The sequence below is a fragment of the Orbicella franksi genome, chromosome 3, assembly GCF_964199315.1.
Source record: "Orbicella franksi chromosome 3, jaOrbFran1.1, whole genome shotgun sequence".
NCBI lineage: Eukaryota > Metazoa > Cnidaria > Anthozoa > Scleractinia > Merulinidae > Orbicella > Orbicella franksi.
This window is the reverse complement of record NC_138147.1, coordinates 28,763,518-28,777,337: the sequence shown is the minus strand read 5'-3', so window position 1 is coordinate 28,777,337 and position 13,820 is coordinate 28,763,518. Positions and strand designations below refer to the sequence as shown.

Below are 13,820 nucleotides of genomic sequence, written 5' to 3'. Positions count from 1 at the left end.
ACACTTGCTTCAGTAAGGGACTGGTACGAATAGCCTGAAAAGCACCGGATCAATATAGACCGTTTTCGATGTATTAAAATTCAGCTTGGCGGTGAGGCTTAGAGGACACAAACAAAGGAAATTGAATGACCATGTTTATTCATTTCTTTTGTGTGTGTCCTCTAGGCTATCAAGCTAAATTTGAATAGGTCGAAAGTGGCCTACTGGCCATTTCCGAGTTGTCTTTTGCCTCTTTGTCAAAACGAGTCTCCGTGCAAAATCGTTCATATGCAAATGAGTTCCGCGCAGAGGTTCATTTTCATGCAAATCAAACTCATTTTCATATGAAAGGTTTTGCACGCGGACTCGTTATGAAACAGAGGCACAAGGTAACTCGGAAATGGGTATTTTAGCATTGGTTAATGTAAATTCGATAGCTAAAGCGATACCAAACTGCAAATTTAAACAACTTTGTGACTTTTATCCGGGAGTTTCCTTCCGATCGAGAGCATTCTTTGACGAGGAATAGCTGTGGTAAGATACAATACACAGCACACAACCATTGTCGTACAAAAGCGCAAAAGCGGACTCGGCAATATCAAAAAGTATTGTGGGTAATGGTGGTTTACGGTTGCTTGACTGAAGCTCAAGGTGTTTCAGCGTGATAGAACGAAACAGCACAACACGTATATTCATGCTTCGTCCTTCCTTCTAGGTGAAACACCGTGAACCTCAAAAGGGAACGCCAAACTAATACTGCACATAATACCAATCACGATTGTCGCGTAGGCTTTTACGCCAAAATTTGTCGAAACAGCTGTAAATAGCTTATAGCCGAGTTTGTTCGATGATTGCAGATAAAAGTCTTACTCCAAATTTTACCAATGGACAACATCACGTACTTTGAAAATAATTTATTCATTCAAACCAGACACTTAGCTACGGTTAACGTAATAATTCTTTTTTCGTTATGAGATTTTAGTTCGAGCTCTTGACAGCTTTTGAGACCAAATGTTTCAATACTTCGGTATAATAAGTCCAGCCATGAGGGAGAATCCAGTAGAGTCTTTTTTGTGCGTAAAAAGGCTATTTTGGTGAGGTTGAGTTTCGAGGGGAGGGGTCCTGTTGAATTCCTATCAACACATTTTCCATATGGTCGATTCTCCCTCATGGCTCATATCTTGGCAAGACATAGTCTAGCCTGAGTAGCCAACCAAACAAACCTGATATGCTGCCCGAAGCGTAACTAGAAACTGATCCAAAAACAAAATACGATTAGTTATTTACAGTCCCCAAACGCGGCCAACAATCCGGCGACATCAAACCATTCGCAAATCACAACAGTAGGCAGGACCTCTGATCTAATCAGCTTTTTTCAAATTATTTAGGTGCGGTAAAAGCGAAAAACAAATCTTGACAATCATTGACCTTACTATTTCAACAACAAATTTCAAGAACCTGAGAAGCACTTAGGATCTTTTGTGTTCCTTGGTTGATAAAATCACTGTCTTCTCGTCTCCCGCATTCACAAGGTGTATACTGTCAACGAAACGTTGAGGGCCAAATTAAAAGCATATGGGTCTTCTTTTCGTCACTAGTTCCTATCGTATTCAAGAAATCAATAGACTTTTTTCACATCTTTGCTAAAATGATGATCACGTTTTTTGTTGCTAAAACCACAAAGGATTCGGGGATTATATTTTTGACCACACTTCTGCGAATTGGAGAAATTCAAACAAAAAATTCATTTAAATGGAAACTATGGAATTTTTGAAAAATTACTCCACAGTTAGGAATGCTATTACTGCATGATTGACGAGATGTAGTTTAGTGGGAGTGCGACCGAATTTACTAAATAATCTCTCGAAACCGTGACAAAGGGAATGGATGTAAGAGTACATCATTGTCTCAACATAAAGGAGGCAGAAGGTTTGAAAAATCTCCTCTTCATCTTCAGTAAAACCAGTTTTTACACAAAGCTGCAGGAGCTAGTAAAGTAGTATTTTATGCCTAGTCACTCTTTACTTACTAAGATCTACCCAATTTAACAGCCAAAAAGTGATTACTTTTCAGTTTTGATCCATGTTTGTCTAGTTTTCAATCGTGTACTGGAGATGGCCTATTTCTAAAATAATTAAATTTCCTGAAAGATTTGTCCCACAGCGATGGCCACCATACAATCAATGTTTTAAAGGTTGATTTATGTTTTATCTGCACGAGAAAATAATTCTTCCAACCTGATCATTTACATATTTCAGAGAATTTTGAATTTGATCCTTACAGTTCCTTTAATTTTAGAATCAGTCATACCAGATAAAATATAACAAAATCTCTTTTCAAAAAACATCTGCTGATCTCAACTGTGGAATATTTGACGACAGCATGGTCAGGAAAGGACAAATTAACGAACCACATGGGAGGTAGTTTGTCTAAAAGGAGTCTCATAATACGTGTCTGACCAGTGATGAGAAACTCAAAAAAGGGCAGATGTTTTGTTCTGAAACTCAATAAAACGCCGTTAAAAAAGAAACTTGTTTTAAATTGTTCGTCGATATTAAACTCCTTGTTTTTCCATATTACGTCATGTCATAAGCTATTGTAGTTAGCTTAAGTGACGAATGGTCACTGAGCTGAAGAAAATCATTGCAATATATTTTGTGCCTGAAAAGACCTCCCATCAAAGTTGCAACTTCAATCTACTTTGTAGCAAATTGTAAGAACATTTCATTATCTTGTCCTTGAGTAGTTAAAACGGGCATTTTTCAAAACAAAACTCTTTTCTTCTCCTTATCAACCTTTATCTTTGCAGGAAGAATATATCCTTATGAAAGGACGATGAAGGACAAGTTCCCCTGCAACTTGAAGTTCTTTTTCGTTCTACTCGTTCTGTTGTTTACGTGGAGGAAGCAGGATAGCTCTTTTGCTGTACAGCACGGTATGGAACATTATTTCTTTTAACTTTCTTGAAATTTGTCATATCTCAACTTATACGGAAATCTCGAGATATGAATCTTTCTTTCTACAGTGAGCCGGACATATACGGTTAAACGTTTTCTAAAGAAATCAAATTAAATAACCTTATGTGACGAGCAAGTATGCCAACGACACATGCTTTTCATTTAGCCCTTCGTTGATTTCTTTGGTTTATAAAGATATAAAATAATAATTTGACCAATGTTCTCGCAAGCAAGACAGATTCAAAGCATGAATATTTTTTTTCCTCTTACAGGATGTGGTTTTGTGGTGAACAACTCTTTAAAAAGTCCCGGATATCCAAACAATTATCCAAGTGATTTGCACTGTGTTTATTCTATTCCTATTGCACAAGGCATGGCGCTGAACATTTCATTTGATGAGTTTATCTTAGAGGAAGAAGAACATGGGGACTGCAAGTAAGTATTTGTTATGGGAGTAGAAGACAGTTTGAAGATGTTGATCGCGACGTTTCGACTGCTCTACAGCTAGTCTTCATCAGATCGCCTGTGATTCCATCGTGGGACAAACGAGTAAAATTCATCTGTCCTATCCTACACCACGATGAATAATAGACACATCTTTAATGACATAAAATCAGGTATTTTGTAGCGTTTTTTGATATACGACTAAGGCATGTAAAATATAACACTGTGATTGGCTAATAAAGAGAGCGAATGTCCCATAGTAACGCTTGCCTTAATTTTATCATATTGTATTTATACCGTATCTTTTACGTTTGAGTAGCATTGCTTTGTATAGCTTTTACGTTTTTATAATATTTTCCACAGGGCTGTTCTGAAAACCACTTTCTGTGAGATCGCCCCCTGTATAAATATTATTATTATTATTATTATTATTATTATTATTATTATTATTACTATTATAATGCCAATAAGCATGGTAAATTGGCGCCAAGAGATATGATAACTACTACCGACTATTAGTTAAAAAGTGAAGGTAACTTTTTAGCAACATATTCCGGTTAAAACACCCTTCATTATGAATTTCGTGCTGGTAACTCAAAAACAACTCCGTTGACCCCAATTTTTCATCATCGATTTGTAGTTATCAATTTTAGAATTCAACTACTTTTTCATTGTGATTGGAAGAGAGCAGATCAAGTTATGGTTAATTTGCTATTTTAATTTGCACTGCAGTGCAAATTAACGCTCACACATTCCAAATTTTCTCGGTCGTATAATACACGAGCAATCTTAGGAAAGCTCGAGCAAATATTGATCAAGGATTTACACTACCCGTGGTATTTGAAAATCTTTTCAAATTCTACTCGCCTAAAGGCTCGTGCAATTTTGAGAGAATTTTCAAACATCATACGTAACTGCACTCGCATTCATACGATTGCCTTTATTTTTGTTTCGAATGTTTAAAGTGGCTCTGAACCTTTCCTACAAGAATTGAAATTCTGTAGCCGGAGACGTTGAATAGATCTCGTGTCTGTAGTGGTCAATATTTCTTAAAGCGTGCAATCAAGCTAAAACAGGGCTATTTACATGTATTTAATATAACACTGGTATATCAAATGGGCAAGTAGTTCACTTCCAAACTAGTTCCAAGCTGCAGTAGACTAACATTTTATGTTCAATGTGTGTAAAAAAAAATGTGTTCGTGTTTTTCCGATAGCTATGACTATTTAAGAATTACCGATGGCGGAAGTCACACATTTGACGTTTACTGTGGCGAAAAGACTGGGGAGAGCATTGAAGTAACTGGAGACCAAGTTGTGTTAACATTTCATTCAGACGACATTGTACAACTTAGAGGATTTTCAATATTTTTCACTACAGTCCCTTTCGGTACGTATAGTGAGTGCTTCAGGTCTATCACAGTATATATAAGGCAACGGGGAAGTTGTTTCAGTTCAACCCTGAGACAAGAGGACGACCAAACACTTGATCGCGATTAAAAAACAATCAAGGTAAGGAGATTGAAGCTGATGGAAACCTGGAAGAGCAAACCAACATAATTGTGAGTTATTGTAAGTATATCGCTCGATATCTGCTAAGGAGATAGTATTAATGGTTTCATAACTGGTAGCAAATCTTGATGCTGCAGGCAGAACAAATGGTGTTTTTATTATGTGTTTACTGTACGTGTACATTTACATTTCAACAGGGCCCGAGTAGTTCAGTACATTCCATACATTTTAATACGGGAACTAATCAAACTTGAAAATAAATTTTGTCTTGTTAACTCGGTAGACCTGTAAAAACTGACTCATTCAATGCAAGTTGTAACTTACCGTTGCAGTTGAACAGTAATTTTTTTTTTTCTATAACAATTTTTCTTAAGAAAACACCCTGTACGGAGAACGCATGCTATTTAACAAGATAGACACACAGAACCATCAAGAGCTGTTGCGTAGTGATAGTGCGAGCAGAGGGAAAATACTTTTTGGCAATCAAAATAAAACAGTCATTATCCCCTCTTTTTCTCGCACTGTTTTCTAGAAGAAATATAACTCAGTTTATCATTTTTAGATAAATCTGTGGAAACACTCGCCTACGCCGGTCGTGTTTCCCCAGCGTTTCTCGTTCTCCAAAATGGGTGCGCCTCTATAACTACATAGAGAAGCGAAATTTTTTTCTCTTTTTTAAGTAACCTATTTCCTTCACTTCAACTTGATAATTAATAAGTTTTCTATTTTTTGACTAGTTCATCCCGAGGTGACATTACCATATCTTGTTGCACGAACATTGCCAGGCTTCAAGCTGTCAGTGTGTTCAACGAAAGGAACTCCTCCCGTGTATACAGCACTGACAAGAAACTCCACTGTAATAATAAATACAACACAGACTGATGTAACCATCCGATTGCATCAAGAAGGTAACTACACTTGTGTGGCTACTGGCAAGTATGCAGCTGATATGAAAGAGTTCTCAGTTATTTTCAACGGTAAGGGTTCTTGTAAAAGAACACTGTTTTGTTTTCCTTGTTGAATTGGGTCGTATCACATAAGCAAGTTATGGTTCCAATAAGGCACTCTATTTGTTTTTTTTGTTTGTTTTTGTTTTTTTGTTTTTGTTTTGTTTTTCTTTTTTCAGATTGTGGACCTCGATGTTCCTTTGGATGGAAAACTATGGGAGGAAATTTCCTTTCTTGCTGTTGCGCCAATTTAACATCACCGGTAGACGTTATTAACTGCGCGCCAAACGTAATGGAGTGGCTGTGAGATTTTTAGATGAGGAATTTTTACAATGTTCACTTAAACAATAATAATTCATAATCAGTGAAGAATAATTAATATAGATAATCGAAAGAATGCGACTACATTTAAGGTTTCACCTCGATTGATATTTAAAAATCTCCTTAACAAGTGCAATTTGACCTTTTTTTTCAAGTATCATGAGTACTCTACTCAGAGTCTGGGTAATTGTCGAGAGTCGAGAGTCGAGAGTAACATGTCGAGAGTCGAGAGTAACATGTAAAGAGTCGAGTGTGACATATCGAAAGCCGAGCGCGACATGTCGAAAGCCGAGCGCGACATGTCGAGAGTAGAACGTGACATGTCGAGAGTCGAACGTGACATGTCGAGAGTCGAGCGTGACATGTCGAGAGTTCATAATTTCGTCAATCGATAAATAATCTTTATTAAATTTCTGAATTGGGTGGATGATTAGATGAATTTTATTGATTTTGATCGATTTTATGTCCTAATCATAATCATCCCGTGCGTCATTGTTTCGTTTTTTGTTGTTTTTCAGTTTTGTTTGCGTACGTGTAATCTGACAACGATGACTTCTGTTTCGCCGAAGTGAAAACACCTTTATCTAAATCGCGGTACCTAATCATAAAAATTACAATTTCCTCGATTGTGATTGGTTTAAAAATACTCCTATTTTCCACTAATCCAGTTGGCAAGTTGTTACGTGTTATGGTTACGTGCGTGCGTGCGCGCGCTTGCTTTTGTGTTTTTGGTGCCTAACTGCCAGTAGGAGGCGCCGTGGCCTTAAATGCAAATGTTCTCTTTCTCTCATAACTTAACAAATTCCTCTTTTCTCGGAAATTGTAATTTTTATGATTAATTGGTGATAAGACTTCGTGTCAGTCAATTCGGTCTCGTGGCAAACAAATCGGACTCCCGCTGCGCGGTCGTCTGATTTTGTTATCACTCTTATGATAACCGACCGAATTGGACTCCACTTAGTCCTATTACCCTTACTAATTGTGCGAGATTTTATACGATAACTCATTTATTATATGACGTATTTGAAAATCACGGAATAGCTTGCAAATAAAATGTGTATATCGCCCTCGGAGAGTTTACGGTTTTGGAAACTGTATAAGCAATAGATTATTCACTTTTGATGATTTCGATGCTTTTTGCCCCTGAAATCCTGCCACTTTGACCGAGCGTTTGGAGATTGTTGCCTCATGACGTCACTTCGGAAAGAACAAAAAAAAAACACGTGTTTACTCAAGAAATGCTAAAACTTTAGTCTTCGTGACTTACATCCCTAAAATTTTCAGAAACCTGTCATTTCACGTTGCTCTCAATTTGCAGAAGACGACTTAAAAATGTATAAACATGCATCACTAACGTCGTAGAGTCATTATTCTGCTCTGCACCCTTGTTGCTGTTGCCTTTGGGGTTTGCAAATGTTTCTAGGATACGAGAAATTTTTGCGGCACGTTTTGCCATGGAAGTGACACCACAACCATTCTAGACAGAACCTGAACTGTTTTTTTTGGTAAGACACACGGTCAACTTGGATGGGCGGGGTTCAAGCAGGAGCTTTAAAGGTAAAAACAATAGGATACCAGAAATACCAGAGAACCGTGTTCAAAAGAAAAATCAAAATGTTCAAATGTTGTTGTTTATAGTGGTCAATGCGCTTAGCTACACCTTGCTAGTTCACAGGCATGCCACTTAACTGAAAGAAACAAATATATCTACTAAACATAATAGGTTTAAAAATCCCAACTGGCGGGAGGCAGACCAGTTAGCTATTTACTAGCATGACCGAGGAGGTGAACTAGGGTCTACCGGGAAACAACTCCAGCTTAGTGGTCAGAGCGGGACTTGAACTCGCGACCTGCGGATTTCAAGTCCGGCGCCGTAACCACTCGGCCACGCGCCTCCTCCATGGAGACGATTTAGACACTAAAATTTGCACTGCAGTGCAAATTTCACTTTAGACTTTTTGGCGAGACGCCAAACTAATCAAGAGGCTTCTTATTAAATAATGCGTTTTCATAGGGACTTGTCCTCAAATGCGATTGCATTCCTGTATGCTGAAATGTTTGACAACCTGACAGATCTGCGACTTCTGTAAGTGAAATGTGTCCTTGGTCATTCAAAATGGCGGCCGGAAAATTTAGTAAATATCTAGACCTTACTTTGGTTATCTAGGCCACCGATTAACTGTACTTCACAAACAAACACTATCAGAACATTTTTTCTCCCACTTTAACTTCTCAAACGGCTAAAAATTACGAGATAAACGTGTATTTTTTTTAACAAACGTGATCGTAACTATATGTCACGCGCCGCCATTACTCAAAATGCCCAGGTTTGATGATGTTACGTGAAAACGCTATATACGATTCTAGCCGTTATAAGGTAACTTCTTGCGTCCTTAAACAGATAACCAAAAGCTAAAACGTTGTGTCGTTGTGTTGAAATATATAGTATCTCCGAGAGTTTAATGAACAGTTAAAGTTTGGTTTCAAAGCTCACTCACTTATAACTCTACCTCATTACACTACAGGCTCAATCGATGAAAGTGCCGTTTTTTGTCACTGACTTGTATATTTTAGCAAGACGTTTCGGCTAACTCTTAAGCCTTCATCAGTTGAAAAACCGCTTGATTTTATGCGTGATTTAAAAACTTTTTTTAAAATTGAAACGGCTCATTAGTCTGGAAACGGAACTAATTCAAGCTTTTTACGTATACATACCCACAATACCAGATTTGCTTCCAAATTAAATTTTCACAGGCCAAAAGCAAATAATAACTGTAGGACCTCTACTTTCGCTTTTGTTTCATCTAAACTTTGGGAAACTATTCCAATAAACTTTAAAAAACTGCCTTACACTTCCTTTTACAACAAATATAAACTATTCCTTTTAAACAATCAATCCTACTCTTCTGTATAGCCTGCTTATATTCGGCATATAGCTTATCTACGTTCTGCCATCCTTTTACGCGTTTATTTTCATATATATATATATCGTTTCCTTTTGTACTTTTTTGATATTAATATAATTGATATATCGTGTCAATTGTTTGTACGTGTCCGGTGACAAACACGAAAGCCTATGCTACTTTGGTTACTGAGCACAGTTCATTTTGGCTATTTACTATTATATTTCTTTTCTCTTAATGATCAATGTCATTTCTATAAATACTGTTAAAGTTATATTTTTTGTAAATAGTGCAAAACAGTAAAAATCTGAATCTGAATTTGAATCTGTATAAGCATAGCACAGCTCCTTAAAGGCAATTATGTAATAACCGAAAGTAATACTAGTGATACAACGCCACTCAAACAATGTACTGTAAAAATACGTTTTGCTTGCTAGCGCAAAAACGATTTGTTATAATTTGAATTTTTACGGAAGGTTTCAAAGCTTTCCTTACCAAAATAAATGTCACATTCTCACAGGAGCTTATCATCAAATGCTATAAGATTTCTACCCAATGAAGTTTTCTCCAAGCTGGCCAACCTGCGAGAGATGTAAGTTAACAGACTTCTCCTCGACACAAGACCTAATAGATAGGGAACAAATAGTTTTCAGTGTCCCTATTCAAACAAGTTGAAAAGTTTTTGGTGGTATCCAAAGTCTATCAACCACAAGGGCACATTGACAATAGTCACAATTCACTCCTAACGTGGAATTTCGCCTGTCAACACAATCCTTCTACCTACTGCAGTATGTGTTAAACTATTAATTAAAAATCCTAGAAACGCTGACCTGAGTCTACCGAATGCAGTACTTAAATTTGATTAATAGTTTCAGTTCTATTTGAATTGTTTTTTACAGAAGATTCTCCTCAAACGCTATTGAATTCCTTCCCGATGGAGTGTTTGCCACCGTGAGAAAACTGAAATGGTTGTAAGTCCCAATATTGTACTTCTGTTACTTGGCTTTACGGTACCGTACCGTCGCATTTTCGATAGATAAATAAAAAAATACTATATAATATATAATATAATATAATATAATATAATGTAATGTAATGTAATGTAATATAATATAATGTAATACAATGTAATATGATGTAATATAATATAATATTCGTATAATATAGTATGATATAATATAATTTAATGTCATATAAATAAGCATAATAAAAATGAAACATAGACAAAACCTCAAAAATTAACCTCGTTTTCATGGTATGCCCCGAAAGATTAATTTACCTAGGATCCCTTTGATTCATCTTTAGAATAATTATCTCTGCCTCATCAACGGCTAGATCGGTTAACGTTTAATGAAATCACTTATCCATTTGTTTTTCTCTCTCACTAATTTTAAGTCGGCTATAACAACGCACACCCAGCCCTCTCACTTATTTAAGATTTGGCGTTTCACAATGCATCTCTTTACTTAATCGCAAGCAATTGTTACTCCATTAGCATTTACTTATAAAATGCATCCCAGGTATTTGGACTCGAACGCTTTAACGTTTCTTCCTGAAGCAGTATTCTCTTCTCTGAGCAATCTGCGAACGCTGTAAGTGAATCACTGTTGTCGATGAAACTGTTATAATTGTATTACCCACACCCGCCTCGTCACATTTTTCAGGGGAGATTATGGCTTATCTGGTGCCCTGATAAGGTTGTCCATTCCTTAAAGAAGCTCAGTCACGATATTTTGAGTTATTTTAGCCACGTACGAAATTGCCTATAAATGGAGAAAACCTGAAAATAGTAGCTTACTAAGATAGAAAAGAGCCAAAGAGATAATAATAAACCATAAAGAGAAGAGTACGTTAAGGATGGAGAAGATTAATATGGATTACAAACGATGAAATTAAAAAATTTAGGCTAAACTTTTCAAGATGAGCAAACCGTGAGGTAGCTCTGAGCAACTGGTTTTTGGTACGTAGATACCACTGGTTTAATACAGTTGAACAAAGCCAAAAAAACGGCATTTTAACTTTAGTCATATATGAGAAATACTTTTTCTATTGACTGATTTGAAAAGAAAAAAGTCTGGGTTAGCGCAATAACGTGTCTTGTTAATAAAAATACCAGTGAATGGGCCCGTTTTATAACATCAGTTGTTTCCCTTCCACAGGCATTTATCTGAAAACGCTATTAAATATCTACCTGGCAAAGTGTTTGCCTCACAAAAAATGCTACTATCTCTGTAAGTGCATAGACATCAAGATATCGCTTACAACGCCCCCGTTCTCCCGTATTTCTTCTTTGCTTTCCAGGCCTTTCCTTCTGTGTTCCCTAATGGGTTTCCTTGTACATTCCCTTGTACGGTGTTAGTGCGATCTCTTTTGCATTCCCTAGTGTATTTCCTACACTCGTTTCTTTACACTGTGCATTCTGTTTTCAGGCGGCATTTGCCAGTATTGGCAAACTAGCTGACTGTTGAACACATCTCCTTTACTGACCGTCATTATCGTTACTCAATGTATTCAATACGTTTCCAATTCAAGGCAAAATTACTCTGTTGAGATCCTTATTAGGATAAAGCCAACTGTATGGTTTAGGTTTTACTATAACACGGACCAGAGATTATTTTAAAGAAAAGAAAAACCTGTTACCATTAATTACTGAATGGGGTGTTTCCCGCACAATGGCATATTAACAATGAGTCCCTTACTTAAACGGCTGGCTTTGGTTTTTACTTATCGAGTTTTATTATTTGACAGTGTTTTGAATAACAACAATATCCAGTTTCTTCCTGATGGAGTGTTTAACAACCTGACACTTCTAAATACTCTGTAAGTATACAACAGCTAAAGCCCAGTTACTCGAATAAAAGTAATGATTCCTGCAGTCATTTTACTTTTCCAGTATCAAGGATTTGGACGAGCGTGATGGAATCTCATTTAACAATAAAGAAATAAGCTCATTGATCATTTATCAGTAATTTTTAAACAAAGGTATGAGTTTATTAAAGAAGCTGTTGGGCTGCGGTAACACTGCTATTTATCTACCAGAAGTTAATATAGGTAAATTAACTACCATGGTGGGTTGGTAAAGCCTACGTTTCGAGTGCTAACACTTCGTCAAAGCATTTTTCCTTCCTCAAAGCAAACTTTGTTCTGTAGAAGGGCTGACACTCAAAATGTCAGCTTCACTGACAGGCTACTGAGGCTCATAATAGCCAAGTGTATCAGTAGGTTTTACAGATCTTAGCCATTGGTTTCATTTCTAAGATGGCAGTTTAAATTTTAACCAGCTAAGTTTAACCCCCTTTTAACACTCAATGTTGCATCTCATAGCCGGTAGAAGAAACAATGAATAGTTTGAATAAACTACCCCAGCTTTGCGATGGCTATTTTGAATGTAGAATCGACATAATTATTTTTGAGAATGTAGAAATAACAAAGTATCTAAGAAAAATGCATTTTAAAGTGAACTGATGGGTTCAAAATTACATCCCAAATGAATCGCTTTCAGCCGAAATTTTTATTGGGATTTGGAATCATTTAGCAAGGGCTTATTTCTTCAAAGGGAACAAAATTGTGCTTGCCTTGGGGTGGATGCGATTTGTCACTGAAAAAGGTAAAATTGCTCATCTACTTCGCAACTAAACGAGAAAGAACAAGCGTGTCGTGTTGTTTAATTCATAATTTTTTCATTGTTGTTGAGGTAAACACGAAAGACCGTGTTTGACCGTATTTCCAAACACGAAGAAGAGAGTTGAAAATACGATGCGTAGCGGGGTATTTTTGACGAACTCCTGGGTGTGTGGATGGGTATTTGATACATCTTCTCCGTAAAAACTAAAACTAAGGAGAAAACGGAGGTATAATATCGTAAAAATCTACGCTAATTGACATCAGATATCCAAACACCGTCACGGGCATGATTTCTTTTGTTTAAACTTGATAAATTAATCATGAGTTTGAGATGTTTATTCATGAAATCAAACTTGATGAGTTATTCATGAGTTTGAGAAGTTTCTTAAAATTCTCCTTTCTAGAGATTTGTCCTACAATGCAATTAGAGCTTTACCTGAAGTCTTGTTTGCTACACTGAGAAGGCAGATGTTCCGTCTGTAAGTGAACTGTTTTCGAAAATCAGCAGGAACCAATACGGAATTATTAGAAGCAGTATGAGAACAATACATCACTAAAAGAGCTTAAGATAGCCATGAAGAAAATTAACTTTTAGTATTTTTAGCGTTCTAATTATGTATTGTAATACTTTAATTGATTTATGAATTTTTCTTTCTCGAAGATATTAGCTTAATAGAGCTACTCTGATAATTCGAGTTAACATAAAGTGTATGTATGTGTGTTGCAAGAACGAAAGGGTTAGCTAAAGAGCAATTTTCTTAACAAGAAATTTCCAAAGATAGCTTAGAGAACACAAAACATTAAAGTAACATAGCAACGTCCAACTGTAAAAGGATATTTACGTCTGAAGGTAGCTTCTCTTTTTTTCGAGATGGACGAAAACGATCATTGACAAACCATAGAACCTTTTTTTCAGTGAATTGGTTTCAAATGCAATTGAGTTTCTACCTGCCGGAGCGTTTGCTAAACTGACAAGGCTGCAAATACTGTGAGTGAAATTACCCTGTACACAGTACGAATTGTTACTAGCTATAAACTTAGCTACTTTAAACTTACCGTTTGCTAAGAAGTCTTCATACGTTGAAGGAATTACACTGTTTATTTACACTGTTTATCTAACACAAAACCCAAAGT

General features: G+C 36.5%; 2 protein-coding genes across 3 annotated transcripts in view; both read left to right on the top strand.

Moving 5' to 3' along the window:
* The window catches only part of LOC145481893 (uncharacterized), a 287,663-nt gene that overhangs the window by 140,215 nt on the left and 133,628 nt on the right, over nt 1–13,820 (top strand). The window lies entirely within an intron of this gene.
* LOC145481903 (CUB and peptidase domain-containing protein 2-like) lies at nt 2,826–4,879 on the top strand. Of its 2 annotated transcripts, XM_081460468.1 has the most exons (3): nt 2,850–2,914; nt 3,209–3,371; nt 4,597–4,879. In XM_081460468.1, the coding sequence occupies exons 2-3, from the start codon at nt 3,310–3,312 to the stop codon at nt 4,877–4,879; spliced, it is 345 nt and encodes a 114-aa protein (XP_081316594.1). In that variant the 5' UTR covers nt 2,850–2,914; nt 3,209–3,309. The 2 variants fall into 2 exon arrangements, with proteins under 2 accessions (XP_081316592.1, XP_081316594.1); XM_081460466.1 differs by having other exon boundaries at nt 2,826–3,371.